We start from the raw sequence: 24,396 nt of genomic DNA, 5'->3' as shown, positions 1-24,396 counted from the left end.
ACCAGGTGATCTGCTTCTCCTCTTCCTCCTCCTCCTTTTTTATGTGTTCATGCAGCAGAACGATCTGATATGTGTGAAGGTCCGCGGGAGCGGCGGGGTGTTCGGTATCTCTGAAATTCTCTTGAGCGATGGCTTCGATGGCGTCGTCTCCCTCTGAGCCGTGTTATCGCTTTGAGTGACGGCTCTCGACGTTTTACAAATTACGCTCGCCGAGATCCACTTCACACTTTCACCTTTTACCACACAGTTCGCTCAACCCCTCAACACCCCCCCTCCCCTATCTCTCTCTCTCTCTCTTACTGTCTTTTTTGATTCATTTGAGTTCAATCCAGTCTCATGGGCTTCATATTTTTATCTACTGCTAGTGTGTGAAAAATGAGATTTCAAGGCAGAATTGAACATACTGTCACTACAAAAATAAAAATAATAATAATCTTTCCAAATGTTTTTCCCCTGATAATATTTAACTATGTACGAATGACCTCATACTTTTTATCCATTTATACCTACATCTAATCTTCAATGAAACACATTACTTCTCGTTGTATCAGCTATAAAGACTCCCTTCAGCAGTCTCTCTCTTTATTCTCTCTCTTAAGAGAATAATCTCAGCTTGTCATGTTACTATAGAAACCGTAAAGAAGTGTAAACTCCTCTGTCCTGAAGATGTGGAGAACTTCAAATTCCAGCTTCACCTCTTCACACACACACACACACACACACACACACTGATACACAGCACTGACACTGGAGACTCCTTCACCACATCATACACACACACACACACACACACACACACACTGATACACAGCACTGACACTGGAGACTCCTTCACCACATCATACACACACACACACACACACACACACACACACACACACACACTGATACACAGCACTGACACTGGAGACTCCTTCACCACATCATACACACACACACACACACACACACACACACACACTGATACACAGCACTGACACTGGAGACTCCTTCACCACATCATACACACACACACACACACACACACACACACACTGATACACAGCACTGACACTGGAGACTCCTTCACCACATCATACACACACACACACACACACACACACACACACACACACTGATACACAGCACTGACACTGGAGACTCCTTCACCACATCATACACACACACACACACACACACACACACACACACACACACACTGATACACAGCACTGACACTGGAGACTCCTTCACCACATCATACACACACACACACACACACACACACACACTGATACACAGCACTGACACTGGAGACTCCTTCACCACATCATACACACACACACACACACACACTGATACACAGCACTGACACTGGAGACTCCTTCACCACATCGTACACACACACACACACACACACACACACACTGATACACAGCACTGACACTGGAGACTCCTTCACCACATCGTACACACACACACACACACACACACACACACACTGATACACAGCACTGACACTGGAGACTCCTTCACCACATCATACACACACACACACACACACACACTGATACACAGCACTGACACTGGAGACTCCTTCACCACATCATACACACACACACTGATACACAGCACTGACACTGGAGACTCCTTCACCACATCATACACACACACACACACACACTGATACACAGATCATGTTCATCATGTTCCACCAGCATGCCTTATATTGATTAATTTTCAATTTATAAGATTGTAAAAATAAACATTAATGGCCCTGCGTGTCTCAGTCTGAACTCTACATTATACAGAGACCAGATCTTCTCTCTTTGTCCTCTGCAGACGTGCAGCACATAAAGCGGCGGGACATCGTGTTGAAGCGTGAGCTCGGAGAAGGCGCCTTTGGGAAGGTCTTCCTGGCAGAGTGTTATAATCTCAGCCCCACCAAGGACAAGATGCTGGTCGCCGTCAAGGTAAGAGACGAGCGGCGTGACTTTCCTCTCCGCTTACATGAGGTCAGGGCTCTTTAAAGATCTGGTTAATAGAACCTCGGCGTATTAACCCGAGAACAATACGAGGAACGATGATGGCGATGATGATGATGAAGATGATGAAAGTGGATCAAGTGGTGGGGATCAATGAGAGAAAGAAAGATCTGCTTTCTACAGTCAGAGGATCGATAGTAAGGAGGGAGATGTTCGGCTTTCAGACGGAGTCTCGTAGACAGATCGGGTTTCTTAGGGGTTTTTGCGTGATGGAAACTTTTGTGACACTGGGTTAGGGTTTGACTCGTACAATATGGAATTGTTCTTCGACAAAAATAATAGTTAAAATTTCTGTAATGAAATAAAATAGAAAGGAAGAGTTCTGGTAAAAAGTCTCTGAATCTCTAAAGTATCATGATGGTGATTTATTTCTACTCAGATTTGAGTTGTTGTATTTGATTGAAAGGGGGTGGAGTCAAGCAAAACAAAGGGAATTAGAATTGTAATAAAACTGTTTAAGATTTTAAGGAAATTAAGATCTATTGCATTATATATAATACATACATATATATATATACCTATATATATACATATATATATATATATAGAGCTCAGTGGTCAAGCTGGGTCACTGATCGGAAGGTCAAGGTTCCAGCCTCCCAGCTGCCAAGCTATCCACATTGGGCCAATAAACAAGGCCCTTAACCCCACCTGCTCCAGGGGTGCCGTACCATGGGTTGACCCTGCGCTCTTATAATAATAATGATAATAATCTGGGTTATGCAAAAACCCTTTGGGGCAGTGGTAGCAGTGGTTAAGGCTCTGGGTCATGAATTGGAAGATTCAAGCTGCCACATTTGGGGGTCTCAACCCACCCTGCACCATGTGCACTGTATCATGGCTGACCACAGATAGGATATGCGAAGAAAGAATTTCACTGTGCAGTAATGTAGTGCTGGATCATGTACTGTTTTATGAACAGAGCTGCAGTTCTAAGCATGATGAATACTTGAACTTTCTGGTTTCTCCATCACCATGGTCATGTGAGGAATGTGTATCTGTGACCTCATGGAGGTCTCGAACTTCGTGTATTGAGGTTTTGACATCTGCAGTGTGCCTGGAGGTCCTGGGAGCGGTGAGTCGCTGCCTGCTGGTGTCAGTGTACATATTGATGTACAGAAGGTGATGGCAGGATGGTGGCTTCACTCCTGAACTTTTATCTGTGACCTGGAGCCTCTGAGCAAAGCCGCTCAAACACGTCAGCCTTTAGCTCCTAACTAGCTCCAGGCATCTTCACTGATCCACATTCCTGCTCGGTTTTTTGGTCAGATCCAGCCGAGGAGCTTCGGGGCTTACAGGAGGATAGAGCTCTGGTGTGGTCTGATGGACCTGAAGATGCAGAGAAGAAACGTAGATATTAAATTCACAGCAACGTCGACGGCGTGCAGTAGAGCAGTAGAGCGGATCAGCTCGGAGCAGATCTACATGCGAGATGGTGGCCGTTAAGCGCTTACACTTTCCCCTCGAGCAGGTGGGCTCAGCTAATCCGGTGTCTCTGATAGAGAAATAAAGCTTCACCATCTGTTCTTCTGATGCCTCCATCCATCCAAATAGCTCTCTTAACAACGTGTGACACTGAGTGTGAATAATAATTAAGGCTGAAATGGATGCTGTACATGTTAAAGAAGGGATATGAGAAATCCATCATCTTCCTGGTTTATATTTATTATATAATTTATTTCCTACTAGATTAAAGAGTTGTTTTTGTCTGGACTCTGATTGGTCAGAAAGTGTTGAGTAATTCTCTAGAACAGTAGCGCAGGTTTATATCAATGCACTCGTTGTCGTTTCTATAGCAACGGCTCGTATTTATGCAGCGTGTTCATGATGATAAACGGATTTCATAGGAAGTCATAGATACGGTTAAGGTTTTCCTGTCAGGAGAAATGTGTTTGTTTCTCTAACATGTATGGAAGGAGTCTCCAGTTAAAGAGCTTTGTAAGAATAAAGCTGTAACTTTTATTTCTCAACACTGAGTGTAACTATAAAGGGATAAAAAGTGCTCAGCGCTGTAGCGTGTCATCGTCGCTGTTGTGTGTTTAGACTCTGAAGGATCCAACGCTGGCGGCGAGGAAGGATTTCCAGCGCGAGGCCGAGCTCCTCACCAACCTGCAGCACGAGCACATCGTGAAGTTCTACGGCGTCTGCGTGGACGGAGATCCGCTCATCATGGTGTTCGAGTACATGAAGCACGGTGATCTCAACAAGTTCCTCAGGTACGTCACTGATCTCACCGGACTCGCTGAAGATCTACAGCTTCCCTGTTAGTCATGTGGATGTTCCTGTCTGCAAAATATACAGATTATTAATTAATAAAAAAAAAAACATGTTCTGAGAGAAGCCTGTAAACCAACCTCATCTAAAAACCTATAATTTATATTTATATTTTGACTTATAAAATAAAAATATCAGGTTTCCAAATCCATGTTGAAAAAATATTTAAATTATGTTGCATTTGAGAAATCCTTGTTAATAAAAAAAAAAACATTAAAAAGTGCTAGCGAAAAAAACAAACAAATAAAAGAAAGTTAATGTAGCCTAAAAAGTGAGTTTAGCATCAAATCCGTACAAAATACAATATGCTAAGTTTGGGGTTTAGTCCCTGGGTCCCTGTGTGTGAACAGTTTCAGAAAATATTCAGGATTGAAATATGAACGCTACGTAGAACAGTGTGTTTAGTCCATCAGTCTTCCACTGACGCGTTATCTGTTAGCTGCTTTTGAGTAATGACCTAAAACCTCATCCCTTCTTCATTATCCGGAGCCCCAGCGAGCGTTCCCGTCTCTCCCGGTGTTTATTCGCTCTCACTCTCGCACTCACAGGCGTGGGTGTAATCCACTCGGGTTTCATGATCTTTCACGTGTAATATTTAATCGCTTTTATGAAAACCTGACACAGACTGCGGCCTTTCGGTGTCGTATCGGCGGCGACGACGAACGGGACGAGACGGAGGAGCGGATTTCATTTCCTGTCGTCTCTCTCTCTCTCTGGAGCAAGTGATCAGAGCATGATGGATGAGGTAAAAGCTTTCTGCAGAGGAGCTGCACGAGAAACAGAACACGAGATGATACACTGCGTACATCGGTTCTGACAAGACCCGTCCTGGGAGCACGAATCACTCTCCAACTCCCACTGCCTGGATTAAGAGGATAACATGATGACACCGGATAACACACACAGACACACACACACACATGCACACTGCTGAGAGCGATGCTCCCGGGTCCCCTCGAGTTCCTGCATGCTGTTGCGTTGGCACAGAGCGGTGGTTCTACAGGATGGAGAGCACTCGTGACGGGAATGCAGGCCGTGTGAAGAGGAGGATGCCGTCAGTGTTACAATCCACAATAACAATCTGACTTTCAGATTCCGGATATTCCACACTGATTCGTTAAAGTAATCAGAGTTAAGTGTGTTCTGATTGGCTGAGTGCAGGAGCAGCACCAACTTCTTAGGCTTAACCACTGTGCATTATTTTCATTTCATATTCACACAGATTTCACATTTAGTGGACATACATAAATAAATAAATAAATAAATAAATAAATAAATAAATAAATAAATAAATAAGTGAATGAATGAATGAATGAATGAATGAATAAATAAATAAATAAAGTTTCTTAATATCATACATTTATACTATAAAATATAAAATTAATGTTTTGTATTATATTTTATATTTTTATATATTTAGTTTTCATGTATTTAATCAATTTTACAGATTTTAATAATTCTATTTGATTTAATTATTTAATTATTATTTGATTTATATTAAAGCAAAGGTTAAATATGATAAAGATGTTCCATCGAACCTAAACTAAAGAAAATACAAATAACTATACACTAAATACACAGTAAATAAAGTTAAAATATTTTAAACAGTATATTTGTTTCACCACACTTCAGATCTGAATTATCCAGTAGATTAAATTAATAAATTAATTAATAAAAACCTGTATAAAGATAAATTGCTGCTTTAGTCCAAATAAACACTCTAGCAGTCCTGTCTGACAATGACCCTAATGGGTGTGGCCTAATATTCAAATGAGTTTGATGGACAGTTGTCTGTCTGAGACTCCGCCTACGATGAAAAAGCATTAAATGTTAAAGCATAAACATTACATAGTAGCTAAGTGTGTTATGCTTTCACTCACTAGGTTAGCTTCTACTTGCTAGCTTAGCCTTCATTTGCTAGGTTAGCATTTACTTGCAAGGTTAGCTGTGACAGTGTAGAAGTTCAGCAATAAAAGCCAATACTTTGCTTTATCCTGTTTCCTGATCAGGAGAAACATTATGACGTCATCAAAATAGTGCCAGCCAATCACATGTGACTAAGTGTACCTAGCTATATCTCTAGTGTAAGCTACATAGCTATGTGTTTCACCTCAGCAATCTACCGAAAGATTTCCTGTACTGTAGACACTGAACATCTGCACACGTTTGTCCCTGTGTCATGATGGAACGTTGTGTGTTGGTTATGTTTCCTATCAGAGCTCACGGCCCTGACGCCATGATCCTGGTTGACGGACAGCCACTACAGACGAACGGAGAGCTGGGTCTGTCCCAGATGCTGCACATAGCCACTCAGATCGCAGCAGGTATGGTGTACCTAGCATCTCAGCACTTTGTGCACCGAGATCTGGCAACACGCAACTGCCTGGTGGGGAACGGGCTGCTGGTCAAGATCGGAGACTTCGGAATGTCCAGAGACATCTACAGCACTGACTATTACCGAGTGAGTCAGGAAACTCATACACAATACACAATGTACACTACAATACAATATACAATATACACTACCATATAATACACACTATACACTACAATATACAACACAACACACGCTATACACTACAATATACAACACAACACACAATGTACACTACAATATACAACACAACACACACTATACACTACAATATAAAACACAATACACACTATACACTACAATATACAACACAACACACACTATACAAAACAACACACACTATACACTACAATATACAACACAACACACACTATACACTACAATATACAACACAACACACGCTATACACTACAATATACAACACAACACACAATGTACACTACAATATACAACACAACACACACTATACACTACAATATACAACACAACACACACTATACACTACACTATTCAACACAATACACACTATACACTACACTATACAACACAATACACACTATACACTACAATATACAACACAATACACACTATACACTACAATATACAACACACACTATACACTACACTATACAACACAACACACACTATACACTACAATATACAACACAACACACACTATACACTACACTATACAACACAACACACACTATACACTACAATATACAACACAACACACACTATACACTACAATATACAACACAACACACACTATACACTACAATATACAACACAACACACACTATACACTACAATATACAACACAACACACACTATACACTACAATATACAACACGACACACACTATACACTACAATATACAACACAACACACGCTATACACTACAATATACAACACAACACACACTATACACTACACTATACAACACAATACGCACTATACACTACAATATACAACACAATACACACTATACACTACAATATACAACACAACACACACTATACACTACAATATACAACACAACACACACTATACACTACACTATACAACACAATACACACTATACACTACAATATACAACACAATACACACTATACACTACAATATACAACACAACACACACTATACACTACAATATACAACACAACACACACTATACACTACACTATACAACACAATACACACTATACACTACAATATACAACACAACACACACTATACACTACAATATACAACACAACACACACTATACACTACACTATACAACACAACACACACTATACACTACAATATACAACACAACACACACTATACACTACAATATACAACACAATACACACTATACACTACAATATACAACACAACACACACTATACACTACAATATACAACACAACACACACTATACACTACACTATACAACACAATACACACTATACACTACAATATACAACACAACACACACTATACACTACACTATACAACACAATACACACTATACACTACAATATACAACACAATACACACTATACACTACAATATACAACACAACACACACTATACACTACAATATACAACACAACACACACTATACACTACACTATACAACACAACACACACTATACACTACAATATACAACACAACACACACTATACACTACAATATACAACACAATACACACTATACACTACAATATACAACACAACACACACTATACACTACAATATACAACACAACACACACTATACACTACAATATACAACACAATACACACTATACACTACAATATACAACACAACACACACTATACACTACAATATACAACACAATACACACTATACACTACACTATACAACACAATACACACTATACACTACAATATACAACACAACACACACTATACACTACAATATACAACACAATACACACTATACACTACACTATACAACACAATACACACTATACACTACAATATACAACACAACACACACTATACACTACACTATACAACACAATACACACTATACACTACACTATACAACACAATACACACTATACACTACACTATACAACACAACACACACTATACACTACAATATACAACACAACACACACTATACACTACAATATACAACACAACACACACTATACACTACAATATACAACACAACACACACTATACACTACACTATACAACACAACACACACTATACACTACACTATACAACACAACACACACTATACACTACACTATACAACACAACACACACTATACACTACAATATACAACACAATACACACTATACACTACAATATACAACACAACACACACTATACACTACAATATACAACACAACACACACTATACACTACACTATACAACACAACACACACTATACACTACAATATACAACACAACACACACTATACACTACAATATACAACACAACACACACTATACACTACACTATACAACACAACACACACTATACACTACACTATACAACACAACACACACTATACACTACAATATACAACACAACACACACTATACACTACACTATACAACACAACACACACTATACACTACACTATACAACACAACACACACTATACACTACAATATACAACACAACACACACTATACACTACAATATACAACACAATACACACTATACACTACAATATACAACACAACACACACTATACACTACAATATACAACACACACTATACACTACACTATACAACACAATAAACACTATATACTACTATGACACTTTAGACGGTTAAAGGAGTTCTGGGAATTTCTGAAAACATGGACAGAGGGAATAGATCAGTCTGGGAATGCTGCTGAACTAGAACCTTGCTCTTAGGAAAAATGTTGATATATAGAAGCCCAATTGGCCCCGATTTTTAGACATACCATCTTGAGCAAAGTTCTGTACAGAACCTTCTCAAAGGCTACCCTGCAGAACCCTGTAGGATCCTTTAGATTAAAGGATTAAACCACTGTTATGGGTTCCAAATATGAAGAGTCCAAAACCCTTTAGGGAACCTTTTCTTCTAAGAATGAACCAAGGGAACAAAGGACCCTGGAGCCAGTGTAAAGAGAACAGGAAGTGAGGTGTGTTATTCTTTAGTGAACTATTAAAGAAGGAATGAATCACTTTGGGGACATGCTGTTGGAGGAAAATCATCATCATTTTCCTGTAGATTCTTAGTAACGCCGGCACTTCTGCGTCAGGATTGTTATATAATAAAGCTTGGCCTTATTCAGCGTGGTGATGAAGCGTTTCTCAGTGTTATTACACCTGCTAGTGAACTCCATTAACTCTACTTCAAATCAAAAGAAACATCATGCCGCATTTCTTTCCACATCGTGGTTATTTATTTATCTTTGCAGCAGACCTGAACTAAACTGCAATACACCTCGCTCTGTAATGGCTTTGGATCTCAGATTTATCTCCCATAAAGACGCCATGAGCAGAACGAGGTGATTAATTAACCTTCACATGGCCACACAGTCCACATTTATTCTGGATCTGGGCTTTGAAATGCTGATCGATTGATAATTACTCGCCTAAACTCACCTCATGTTTCATTTCTCCGGGACAGACGGGAATATCGCCTGATAAACGCAGCCTGTGGCTCTGTGTGTAGCTCCGTGTGTAGCAGATCCATCTGTTTACACACACACACACACACACACAGCTTTCAAAAGGAAAGTTATTTCATAAATGTGAAGGAAACTTCATAAAGGTATTATTTATTCTCATTTAACTGAATATTAATAAACTTTAGATTTGATATATTTAATAATGAATAATCTAAATAAAAATCTAAAGTAATATACAGATAAGATTTTAGCTAAATGTCTGTTATAATTATATAATAATATAATAATAATAATAATAATAATATTAATTGTATTACTTTTAGAGAGATAATAATAATAATAATAATAATAATAATAATAATACTTTCCTTTTTTAATCAAACACAGACATTGGTAGAGTAACAACTGAGTCATATTTATTTGTTTGTTTGTTTGTTTGTCCGTTTGTTTTGTTCATTTATTCATATTTTAATGAATTATTTTTTTATGTTGAATTTTTTTGTTTGCCTTTATTTATGTATTTATTTATTTATTTTATTTTTTTATTTATATGCAAATGTTTTTCCCATTTTAGCAAAAAATGTTAAATATTTAATATATTATTATTATTATTATTATTATTATTATTATTATTATTAGTCATTGTTGTTGTGTTTGAGTAAAGTGTAATAAAGGAATATTATTATTGTTTGATTGAAGGCATTTCTAATCATTATTTCACTTGTTTTTTTTCCCTGTTTAAAGCCTTGTTTATATTTTCAATGTTTCTCAAACCCTTCTTTTCATCACTCTCTAATATTTGAACTCTTTATTGTTTTTAGCACATTAGTACTTTTTAATCCTTTTTGAATCCTCCATCATGTGTCTCAAAGTAAAGTATAGTTCTATTACTAAAAGAAAGAAAGAAGTAAAAAGTAATAATAAATCACTAGATAGAGAAAACCCAGATTCCTCGGATGAACACAGTGTGAGTAAAGTTTGACTAAATAAGCCAGGTTTTAATTCTAAATGATTTAAAATTAGATGGTTTTTCTCTCCGGGTGATCAGGAAGCTGCTGGTTATGAGGAAATCGAGCGGGTTGTGAATTGTTGCCTTTGTTACTTCAGATTTCTATGAAGTTTCCTTCAGCAATCAGATTTTGAACACAACAAACAGACGTAATTAGGAATCCCAGCGAATCCGACACGATTCCTTGGCTGCTGCATTAAACCAGGCTTCTGCAGCTGTCACAATGATTTCCTGACTGGAACACAGAGCTTCGCGCTCGGCCGCGGGTTCAATTAACCTGCATTACAGCCAACATGCGCACAGCGACAACGCCGCCGTCACACTCCATATCCATCACTGCTTCCCTTCTTTTCATGCCACACATCCAGGAGACAGGCTGGGGGGAAAAAACTGAAAGGAAAAAAACAGGAGTGAGAGAAAGAAACAGCTACAGGTTGCTGTACAGAGTGATGAGTAATTCAATTCTAATTATTCCTAATCATCTGGAAAGGAAATATAAAAAGAAAACGAAGTGAGATGTTAAGAGATCTGTATTTGAATGAAGATAGCTGTTAAGATTTTTAGTTTAAACTGTAACTCTCATAAACTGGCTTATGTCACATGGAATTCTGGGAATTTCTGGATTCAAAGAATGGGTACATTATGAAACTAAAAAAAATGTCTGGGAATTAAAGGTGCTGGGAACAAAGAACCGTGAAGAACATAGGAGCATAGAAACCTGGAAACATGTTCCAAAACCCTGGAACATAAAATAATGCATGGAGACCATGAAAATGAAAGGTTCTGGGAACACAGGATGCTGGGAACTGAACTATGGGAACATAGGCCCTGGAATCAGAAGAATCCTAGAAACATAGAAACTCTGGAAAAATCTCCGGAAAGAAACTCCTAGGAACATTCAAAGAACCTGAGAACATAGTACCTGGGAAAACACTGGATCCTGGAAATATAAAGTCTGGGGAATATAGAACTCTGGAAATACAGGATAATGTATATATAGAACCTTGGAAAGATTTCTGGAAAATAATAAGACCATGGGAGGTAAAAGTTTTAGAAACCCTGGAAACTGAAGGTCCTGAGAACATTAGACTAAAGGTCCTGAGAATATCCTGGAAATATATTGTTGTATAATGGGAATATTAGACCCTGAACAGAGATTCTGTAGGCATAGAACTCTGGGAATATTAGAACCTCACATCCAATATCACATCATAAGAACTTTGGAGCATAGAGCAGCACAGAATGCTTGGAAAAATATGAGATCCTAGAAATATAGAACCGTGGAAAGAGAGGATGCTGGGAAAATAGGATCCTTTAAATCAAAGTTTCTGGGACCATAAGACCCACAAAACACCCTAGGAACCATAGAACCCTGGGAGCATAGAACCGGGAATATAGGATCATGTATGTGCATAAAAATGCTGCTTTAGTTGGCAGCATTTTATTAGTCTCTGTGTGTGTGTATGTGTGTGTCATCTTTCCCACGAGCCATTCACTAGATTAGCCATGCTATTGATTTAGCGACACAATTGCAGCATGACTCACTTCCTGTTCTCAGCATGTCAAATGCTTTCTAATTGTTCTGCCTTTCAATACGCTGCCCTTTCCAGATTGCATTGACGCTGCTTGTCACCTTCCCCGTCGTCCGTAATTCTGTTTCCAGACGAGTCCCCTGCCGTCGCCCCCCGCTGCATTTATCTGCTTCGTGTTGTTCCATGCAGGAAGGAGTTGCTGGGAGATAGCCAGGCGCAAATGAATTAGATTAATAAAAAGCTAATCCATTCATTTAGCCTTTACAATGCGCTGGCACACACACTAGCACTGAAAAATACTTACTAGCAAAAACAAAACAAAAATTTTATAAGCAAGAAAAAAACAAACTTATTTATTAGCAAAAGAAACAAGAGAAAAAAAACAAACATTCTGTTGTGTGAGTTATTGTGCAACTAAACACAAATATCCTGTTCATAAGGTTCAGTTTTAGTGTCACTTCTACTAGATCTGGTTGATCGGGTGAATCCACCTGAATCCATGTGTTCTCTATGAAGCTAACAGTGGCACATCACACGCTAACAAAAGTGAAGGACCTTTCTTAGAAAAAAAAAAAAACACTGACATATCAAAAACACTGAGTATCACAAGGACAAAACAATCACTGGCATAAAGACAAAATACTGGCTAACAAAATATAAAATAGTGACAACTGCATAGTTTAGTGGGGAAAAAAACTGTCACTAATTAAAAGCCAAAAAGATAAAACATCGACTGGCAAAAAGACAAAGCACCGACTGGCAAAAAGACAAAGCACCGACTGGCAAAAAGACAAAGCACCGACTGGCAAAAAGACAAAACATCGACTGGCAAAAAGACAAAGCATCGACTGGCAAAAAGACAAAGCACCGACTGGCAATAAGACAAAACACCGACTGGCAAAAAGACAAAACACCGACTGGCAAAAAGACAAAACATCGACTGGCAAAAAGACAAAACACCGACTGGCAAAAAGACAAAGCACCCACTGGCAAAAAGACAAAACACCGACTGGCAAAAAGACAAAACACCGACTGGCAAAAAGACAAAACACCGACTGGCAAAAAGACAAAGCACCGACTGGCAAAAAGACAAAACATCGACTGGCAAAAAGACAAAACACCCACTGGCAAAAAGACAAAACATCGACTGGCAAAAAGACAAAGCACCGACTGGCAAAAAGACAAAACATCGACTGGCAAAAAGACAAAACACCGACTGGCAAAAAGACAAAGCACCCACTGGCAAAAAGACAAAACACCGACTGGCAAAAAGACAAAACACCGACTGACAAAAAGACAAAACACCGACTGGCAAAAAGACAAAGCACCGACTGACAAAAAGACAAAGCACCGACTGGCAAAAAGACAAAGCACCGACTGGCAAAAAGACAAAACACCGACTGGCAAAAAGACAAAACACCGACTGGCAAAAAGACGAAACACTGACTAGCAAAAAGACAAAGCACCGACTGACAAAAAGACAAAGCACCGACTGGCAAAAAGACAAAGCACCGACTGGTAAAAAGATGAAACACTGACTAGCAAAAAGACGAAGCACTGACTCTTCTAAGCACAAAGTCAAAATACTATACTGTAGAAAATGGTCAAACACTGGGGTCAGCTTACTGCTGAATATGCATTACTACTAAATATCAAAACAAAAAGGATAAAGCCAAACCTTTTGCTAGCAAGAGGCCAAATTATTTTCTAGTAAAAGACCTTAACACTCGCTAGCAAAAACCTAAATATTCAGGAGTAAAAAAGTTAAAAGTCAAACAAAACAGCAAAAGCTCTCTTTAGCAAAAAGCTTACTAGAAAACACTTACTAGAAAAAGATAAATGATCTCTGAAGAAAAACCAAGCAGTAACAAGCTAAAACACTGACTAGAAAAACACTAAGTGTCTGAAGAAAAAATAATAAATAAAACTCAGTGGGAAAAACTTAATAGTGAATAGTGAGAAAAAAGAAAAAAAAACTCCTCTGACTAGCGTATAAAAATCAGACATTGTTTGTATCAGTGTGAGGCCGTGGGAAAGAGACTGAACATTGCAGAAAACCTCAGAAAAAAAGACGAGCAGGAGAAATATGGCAGGACTGAAAGAGAGCTGATGTCTGTTTGTTCCACCTCATTGGCGTCTCCGTTATGAGCTGTCTCCTGAGATGAAGGGATCAGTGTGAACTGAGAGCAGGGACGCGTGGCTGATGATCACACTGGCCCTGTTCCCTTGTTTCCTCACATCAATTTGGCAGAACTCGCAGAACTTCCTGTTAGCAGAAAGCATTGAGCAAATAGAATCAATGACCTAAAACAAGTTTTAGTAATCTCTTGCTAGCTACACATAGCTAGCTGAGTTTCAAAGTTCCTGGTCCACAAAAAAAGGTGCCCTTAGGTGCTTTGGAGCAGGAACTAAAAGTTGTTCCAAAAAATTGTTCCTAAGTCCATGTGTTTCAAGGGTCTGATGTTGTTTGAGTTCTTGGATCCCAGGTCCAAGTGTCCGATGTTCCAAGGGTCTGATGTTGCTTGGGATGTTGATCCAGTGTCCTATGTTCAAACAGTCCAATGTTGCTAGGGTGTGGTGTTGCTAGACTATTAGGTTCCCATGTGTAATGTTCTAAGGATCTGATGCTGCTAGAGTATTAGGTTCCCATGTCCAAGGGTCCGATGTTACTTGAGTACTACATTCCCAGGTTCTATGATCCAAGGTTCTGATGTTGCTTGAGCTCTTGGATCCCAGGTCCTGTTACTAGGGTGTGAAGTTGGTAGACTATTAGATCCCCAGGTCTAATGTTCTAAGGGTCTGATGTTGTTAGAGTATTAGATTCCGATGTCCTCTGTTTCCAAACCCTATGTTTTATGGGTGTGATGTTGCCAAAGTACTAGGATCCTAGGTCCAAGGGTCTGATGTTCCAAGGGTCTGATGTTGCTTGAGTGTCAGGATCCAGGGTCCTATGTTCAAACAGCCCGATGTTGCTAAAGTGTGATGTTGGTAAACTATTAGGTTCCCAGGTGTAATGTTCTAAGGTGATGTTGTTAGAGAAACTACTGTGTGTTCCCAGATGTTGTTACCAGGCCCTGTGTTTCCAAGGATCTACATTTCAAATGTACCGTGTTACCAAGACCCTCTGTTCTTGGCACCTCAGGTTTCAAGGTTCCTGGGAATATAGCCAGTTATCATGCATTGCACAACCAGAACATTATACCAAGGGTATTATATTTATGCACAACATCCCCAGGAAACCTGTTCCCAAGTCATATATTTCAAGAGTTCCAGATTCAAGAGTCCTATGCTCCAGGGATCTGAGGTTTCAAGAGCTCTGTGTCCCTAGGTTCAGATTTTTCATGGTGCTGATATTTCCTAAGCTGTTTTTCTCCAAGGCCTATGCGTCAAGCTTCTCAGAACTAAAGAGGTCCCTCATTCTTGAGTCCCTCATTCTTGATTCTTGAGTTCAGGACAAGGTCTTTGTTCTATTGGTGGTCTACTAATTGCTGTATAACAATTATTACAGTTGTATGGTGGTTTGAGAGAAAGAAGGAAAAGAAGAAGGAAAGACACACATCTCAATCCATCTTTATAACTTGCACATCAGGAAACAATCTTTTTTGTTGTATTTGGAATTTGATGACTTTTTTTAGTAGCAAAAGCAGATTTTTATACCAGAATATATCTGTTGCTACACTGACACTTAACACTCTCTGAGTGTGTGTGTGTGTGTATAGCCCTTTGTTGCATGTGAACTGCACTAATGAGCTGTGTAATCAGCTTGCAGCTGCCACTTAAGAGATGAAAGCCACAATAACGGTGTGGCTATCATCAAAATATCACTGTTGCTGATCAGGCCACAGATATAATTAACATACTTCCATCCACACCAAGAGGAAATAGACTTGAGACTAATCTGATCTGGTGCAGCAATGATTAAAGCCACATTGTTTTAATCGATTAGTATCTGGCCTGAAGAACCACTTCATTTCTGTCTCTCAGTGCTCTGAAGCTGTCAAACTCCTTCAACACTTTTAAACATTTTTTTTCTGTCTTTTAAACTTTCCTTTCTTTCCCCTCTCTTAACCAGTCTGCTCATCAAATTAAGTTCCAAGGGTTCCCAACATGTTAAGTAACTAGGATCATATGTTCCCAGATTCTACATTTTCTTTGGTCCAGATATTTCCAGAGCCTTATGTTCCCAGGGTTTTGGGTTTCCATGATACTGTACCCTAAGACTTTGTCCACAGGTTCTTTTATTTTTAGGACCATGCTCCCCGAGACCTTTCTTCTCAGAGACTTATATTCCCAAGATCAAACTTTACCAGACTCTTATGTAACTTGGAATATAGGACTCTGAGAGCCTACTGTCAAATGTTCCTGGGTTCCCAGGTCCTATGTCCATGGCTTCTATAACCTCAGCATCTTTTGTTTCTTGAGCCCTCCGTTTCCTGGGTTCCATCTCCCCTGTGTCTTACGTTCCCAGAGCGTTATGTTCCCAGGGTCCTAAACTCTAAGTGCCTCATATTCCCATGAGCATTAATTTTCTACAGTCCTATGTCTTAGCATATCATATCACCAGAGTCCTGTCTTTCTTGGGTTTTATGTCTCCAGTGCCTTATGTCCCCAGGGTCCTATTGTCCCACTGGCTTATTCTCCTTTATCTTTAATTCCCACAGTTCTATGTTTCTGGGGTTCTGTATTCCCAGAGCACGCTATAACCAGGGCCCCTATGTTCACAATGTGCTTTAATCCCAAGACCCTATTTTCCCAGGGGCCAATTTTTTTTCAAGGATCACGGTTCCATATGCAAGGTTCTGATGTTCCCAGTGTACACTTACCTTCAACTACCTTTGTTCCCATAGTATATTTGTTCCTGTGGTTCTCTGTTCTCAGTGGTGCATGTTAACAGGCACTTGTTTTAAGGTCCAGAGTTTCATCTATCCAAAGTCTTACGTTCTTTGCTCTCCTATATTCCCAGTGTAGAAGCCGATATGCTGGTCTATTTTGCTTTATTGTTCCTTTAACATAAGAAAGTGTGCCATTAACCCTCACAAATCTACAGCTATTAAAATGGTTACAAATGTTATTTGCCACCAAAGTATGTTCTGAGGTACATCCTTTAGTAACCCCTCTGACCACAAGCCAGAACTTTGTTCAGCTCTATCTGAGAACACAACAAGCACTTTTTGCGTCATCTTTCCCACAACGTAGCCAGTTTATCTTAATTGATTTTTTCTGCAAAACTCTGAGTCAGTAATGAGTCTGTATTTCACTGTGATACAAATAGAAGAAAAAATATTAGGGAATTATGAGAGGAATAGATCAAGCACTAAACACAAAAATTGGGAGAATGTTTCAGTGCCACCAGCGTAAAATAATAATTGCCTTCACTTGTTGGGAATGGGTGTTAATTCATCCTGCTGTAATTAGAAAACTAATGCACTTTCACATTTGTTGTAATGAAATTTCATAAACAGGATTTTGTCATGTTCCACTGAAGCCCATGTTCAGCAGCCAGGAGCAGCTAAATGATTCACAGCTACAGTTAACACTAGTCAGGTTTCTATCTGACCCTCTTTTTCCTGCACGCTCTAACAGGTCGGAGGGCACACCATGCTTCCGATTCGCTGGATGCCTCCTGAAAGCATAATGTACCGTAAGTTCACCACTGAAAGCGATGTGTGGAGCTTCGGCGTCATCCTATGGGAGATTTTCACCTACGGCAAGCAGCCGTGGTTCCAGCTCGCTAATAACGAGGTAAACACAAGTTTTTATGCTGTGTAAAACATTAATCTTTGCTGGGTAAAAGATTCATGTAATGTTCATGAAGACCCTGATGCTTGTAGCTTGTAGTTACATGAAAGAATCTCAGGACATCCGCTAGATTTAATTTTGTCTATTTTGTGCGAGAGCTTTTTCTTTTATATATGAAGTAAGGATTCAAGCACCATGCATCTGTGTGTATATGTTCGGTATAATTAATATAATTAACATCTGCAGAATCCACAATAATAGTACAAGTCAACAAGTACACACAGAAGTACGTGAGTAGAAATAAATCAACACATTTGCAGAATAATTGGTTCTTTCCAGGAGATGCCCTTTCTTTCGCGCTACAGCACAATAAAAGAAAACCTAAAAAGGTTTTTTATTTATTTACGTATTAATGACAGCGATTATACACAGGCCACGTCCCAGAGGTAATCAGCGAGTTCACGTTTAAGCAAGAAATAATTGATTAGCAATCTGGGGCTGAACAGGACATTCCGATGCAAAACAATTAAATAAGAATCATGATAATGAATGCTGATTGTGTCACAACACCGGTACTACTTCTGGGAAAACACAATAATTATTATGATAAAATCCCAAATCTGCTTTCACTGGGTTTTTCCATGTGTGTGAGTTTTTCTGGATCAGCTGAGCAGTTAGCGACCAGAATTCCAGGTTAACTCTCAGAGGATCAGCTCTCGGATTTGCTTTTAAACCTGGTGTTGTATTCGGAAGAATAATCTCTACACCTAAAATCTGTTACAGCAATAACTAGTAAGAAATTGATCGTGAAGAAAATAGATTAGACCCTGACACACTTCCACACATTTCTCCACATTTCCACGCTCCGGTCGTTACTATAATCAAACACCAACAGATTGCTTCAGCCTGGAAGACGTTAGTGTAGCGCGGAGTCCACCTTCCTGCTGTGTGGTAGAAAATTCCCCATCGTCTTGTCCCACTTATTTTCCATTATCTCTGCTCTGACACCGCACGTGCACCGAGTAAATCCCAGCGAGCTGAGCATCAGACACCGAGTGAGAATTATGATGAGGCTCTATTTTAAGTGTAGCCCATGGCTACCGTATTTAACCAGGAGTGGAATCAATTAAGGCTTAAGCCGAGATGACAGGAACGGAGCAATTAAGTGACACGAGCCACGGGTGTTAAGGCAACAATAGCTCTGAGTCAAACCACGCATAATGAGGAAGGTATGACGTGGCCTGTCGCTAGCCTGACTTCCTCCTGACGGAGACACAGGAAATGTAGCACCGATATGCTGGAGCTGCTCCATGAAAAATGTTCCATAAGGTTAATTACACACACATGCATAAAAATAATGACTAAAAAGAAACATATAAATGCCATAACCACTAAAGGAAGTGATTTAGCCAGACTTTTTAGCTAGTTTTCCCTTTTTAATGGCTACTATGTGGATTAGCTATACCAAGCATGCTAATCATGAATAAAATCCAGGTTGGGCTAATTAGCATGGTTTTGTTCTGGCAGTTTTAATTGTATTCTATTTACTGCTAGCATGATTAATACTTTAACCTGATGGTTAGGCTAACAGTTGCCAGATTATCTATCTGCTGTGAAACTGAGTGAATTCCCGAACTAATAAAAGATAAAAATTAACAAATCCAGTGCCGTTAGCATAAGTGTTTTATCAGGACTAGCTGCAGATTTCAGGAGAGGAGAGAGTGAACGTGGTGGGGAAAGGGGATGTGTTGAAGCGAGGGAATAAGTGGAGGGATGAAATGAGCAGGTAGCGGTGTAATAGCTCTCTCCGCAGAGACGCTCGGCACGACGGCGTGTCTTTCTAACCGTGTTTACTGTAATAAAGTAGAACGCCGAGAGAACACGATCCTCAGAGCCATAAACACTGCTCAATTTCTTCTGAAGAAAAACAAATCTGTGTTTACACTTCCATCCTCTCTCTATTGGTCTGTCTGTCTCTTTGTCTCACTCTCTCTCTCTATCTGTCTGTCTCTCTCTCTCTCTCTCTTTCTATCTGTCTGACCCTCTCACTGTCTGTCTCTCACTGTCTGTCGATCTCTTTTTCACTGTCTGTCTATCTCTCTCACTGTCTCACTCTCACTGTCTGTCTATCTCTTTTTCACTGTCTATCACTCTCTCATTGTATGTCTATCTTTTTTTTACTGTCTGTCTCTCTCTCATTGTCTGTCTATCTCTTTTTCACTGTCTGTCTATCTTTCTCACTGTCTGTCTGTCTCTCTCTTACTGTCTGTCTGAGCATCTCAATGTCTGTCTCACTGTCTGTTGTACATAAAATCAGAGTTCACAACAAGAAGGATTTTAAATAAACGTCAATTTATCAAAACATAACAACATGCAATATCTATCTATCTATCTATCTATCTATCTATCTATCTATCTATCTATCTATCTATCTATCTATCTATCTATCTATCTATCTATATCTCTCTCTCTCTCTCTCTCTCTCTATAGGTTTATGTTTAGGGTGTTAGTTTATTTATTTATTTATGCTCTCTCTCTCTCTCTCTCTCTCTCTCTCTATAGGTTTATGTTTAGGGTGTTAGTTTATTTATTTATTTATGCTCTCTCTCTCTCTCTCTCTCTCTCTCTCTCTCTCTCTCTCTCTATAGGTTTATGTTTAGGGTGTTAGTTTATTTATTTATTTATGCTCTCTCTCTCTCTCTCTCTCTCTATAGGTTTATGTTTAGGGTGTTAGTTTATTTATTTATTTATGCTCTCTCTCTCTCTCTCTCTCTCTCTCTCTCTCTATAGGTTTATGTTTAGGGTGTTAGTTTATTTATTTATTTATGCTCTCTCTCTCTCTCTCTCTCTCTCTCTCTCTCTCTCTCTTGGCAGGTGATCGAGTGTATAACGCAGGGTCGGGTGTTGGAGCGTCCTCGTGTCTGTCCTAAGGAGGTTTATGACGTGATGTTGGGCTGCTGGCAGCGAGAACCTCAGCAGAGGCTCAACATTAAAGAGATCCAGAAAATTCTGTTTGCTTTGGGAAAAGCAGCGCCGGTTTATCTGGACATCCTCGGCTAGGAGCAGCGCTCAGAACCAGAAACACAACCAGAACTGAACCACATCTCTCTCTCTCTCGCTCTCTCTCTCTCTCTCTTACTCTCACTATATATAAATATACATACATACATCTAAACACACACACACACAGATCTGAGCAATGGGATGGACTTAAGTGCCTGCTACACTTTTCCAAACACAGGAGTCTTTATGCAGCACTTTTTCCATGTTTTTGTTTACCTGCAGATGGAGGAGTTCGGTTCTTCTGCCCGGGAACAGGAGACGGCTTTGGATTACTTGTTTTCTTTATTTTTTTTTAATCCTTTTCTTTTTTTTCCAAAAAAATAAAAACAGCAAATTTTATAGACCTACAAAAGAAAAAAAACACAAACTTTTTCCTTTGTTGTCCGCTCGATGGAGAGTAAAAGTTCATGCTTCGATTTTTTTCCTTTAAGTTCTTTTTTCAGCGTGTCGTCACACGGAGGGATAAACAGTCTTTTACGAGTCGATATCCGTCGACAGAAACCCGGATCTTCTGCGTGACTGTAGAGAAGATTCCCAGCGTGGCTTTTGCTTCCTGAAAGCCGGAGTTTTTTTGGCCGATCGCGGAACTTAGTGGCGCGACGGAGCCGACCAATCACAGCAAAGGAGTTTATTTAAACAAAGCTGAATGTATATAATGTAAATTCCTGTGTCCGTATGGTAACTTATTTCATTTTTTGCTATTTAGACCTCTTTAGTTTCTTGATGTGTCGTTACAGTGAGTGAATTCTATAAATATTTTGATATGTTCATTTATTTTATTTTATTTTTTTGGTTTAAATTGAACGAACTTCATCTCATTCTCTTTTTAGACGTGCGCTAAACTCAAAGAGGTTTAAACAGAACCGATAGAAGCAGTTTCATAGCGGAACATGTCACACGTTCAATATTATCAGTTCCTGTGTGATAGATCTTCCTCTAGGGAGATGATTTTTACTCTAGGACTTACATGAGATCCCCAAAAAAACCTCCTTCATCATTCATCCATCACGACACGTCACCTGTCTGAGAGTTAGAGTTAGCATGGGAAGGGTCATGCGTTTCATTTCATCACACGCGCATTAACGGAAGACCTTTAGCTATCGGAAGATTCCGATTTACCAGATACTCTAATTCTTATCTAATAATAGCTAATCTCGACGAGCTATAAAACATTCAAATAAAGGCTAATATAAATAAAACATGAAGTGACCTATCGTTAATACGCCATAAGGAGTAAATTAGCATCTAGAAATTTCCGTTTATATTTTTTGTGCTTTGTATAATTTGTCTCATAGTTTCATCAGTCAGAAGTTAGCGGTTAGCTGCGTAGAGAAGATCTACGGGTTAGAGAGGCGTATCCCGGATTAAAAGTGGTGGGATTTCTAACGCTTACTTGCTAGTTAGCAAGATATTTTCATCTGTTAAATGTTATTAGCGAGGTGAATACTGTAGGTATCAGTGTCAGTAGCTAGGGCGCGAGTCTCGGGCTAACCCGCAAATTAACGACTTCACTACTCACCTATTCATGCTTGACAGTTAGCATTAGCATGCTAGTGCATTCGCATCGACACATAACCGCGAGTTTTAGCCACGATATTTATAAGGATATTTAACTTGATTGCACACAGATTTCACAAAATTTCAGTCGATGATGTGATTTTGTCGGATTCGATTAAGAACGTTTGCTCTAAATACGATGATGCTCATTTTTACAACTTTACAAAAATATATTATAATAATTATAATAATAATAAACATGAGAAATCTGGCTCTAAATCCTAATTTATTACTTGGACAACAAAATCACTACAAAGCTCCATTTTTACATTTTCTTTTATTTGTGGGGAAAAAAAACACAAACATTGTAAAATTTCATCAAAGTTCAGCTTGACAGAGGATATAATATTATCTTTATTTTTTGCTATAACATCTGAATAAGTAAAATCAAACAAGATTTTTTAAGATATTTTATTTTATTTCAACCTTTTTTTTTCCATATTTTAATATTTTTTCCTAAAACATAAAAGGAAAAAAAATCAGCTAAATTTAATCATTTGGGTTCAACTTGACAAAAATGAAATTTCATGCTCATATTTTCCCCCCAGAGAGTGAAAGGTTCGATTGATATTTCAGTTCTTTGTGTTGAGTCTGATCCTGAGCTATTTTACTGTAGGATTTTAGTTCTGTGTGAAATCAGTGACATCAGACATGTTTATGAGTGGGTTTTTTATTGTCTGGAAGGACGACCCCGTGGTTTAGAGCAGGATAAAGTCTGAGAGGAGCGCAGGATAAAATCAGGAGGAAATCAGAAGTCAGGAGGGGCAGAACAGCCTGGACATCAGCCTCAGTTTCTCCAGGGCATCTAGCAGAACCTCCAGAGGTCAAGCTTCTCCTGCTGGAGCTTTACTCTAACTTTACCAAATATATAACTCTTATACCTCTCTCTCTCTCTCTCTCTCTTTCTCTCTCTCCTCTCTCTCTCTCTCTCTCTCTCTCTCTATATATATATATATATATATATATATATATATATATATATATATATATATATATATATATAATGTCTCTCACTCTCTCTCTCTGTTTCTGTCTCTCTGACTTTCTCTCTTGCTCTTTGCTTGTCTCTCTCTTTCTCTCTCTCCTCTCTCTCTCTCACTCTCTCTCTCTCTCTCTCTCTCTATATATATATATATATATTTATATATATATATATATATATATATATATATATATATATATAATGTC

General features: G+C 38.9%; 1 protein-coding gene across 2 annotated transcripts in view; it reads left to right on the top strand.

The window, feature by feature from the left end:
* The window catches only part of ntrk3a (neurotrophic tyrosine kinase, receptor, type 3a), a 194,778-nt gene extending 170,617 nt beyond the window's left edge, over positions 1-24,161 (top strand). For both annotated transcript variants that reach the window (XM_058398040.1, XM_058398039.1), the window contains 5 exons: positions 1,822-1,952; positions 4,068-4,240; positions 6,516-6,759; positions 18,433-18,591; positions 21,463-24,161. In XM_058398040.1, the coding sequence (XP_058254023.1) occupies positions 1,822-1,952; positions 4,068-4,240; positions 6,516-6,759; positions 18,433-18,591; positions 21,463-21,648 (893 nt within the window). In that variant the 3' untranslated portion in view covers positions 21,649-24,161. The remainder of the gene's footprint in view (positions 1-1,821; positions 1,953-4,067; positions 4,241-6,515; positions 6,760-18,432; positions 18,592-21,462) is intronic.
* Positions 24,162-24,396: the final 235 nt, after the last annotated feature.

Source organism: Hemibagrus wyckioides, linkage group LG08, assembly GCF_019097595.1.
Source record: "Hemibagrus wyckioides isolate EC202008001 linkage group LG08, SWU_Hwy_1.0, whole genome shotgun sequence".
Taxonomy (NCBI): Eukaryota; Metazoa; Chordata; class Actinopteri; order Siluriformes; family Bagridae; genus Hemibagrus; species Hemibagrus wyckioides.
This window is presented reverse-complemented; position numbering and strand designations above follow the sequence as displayed.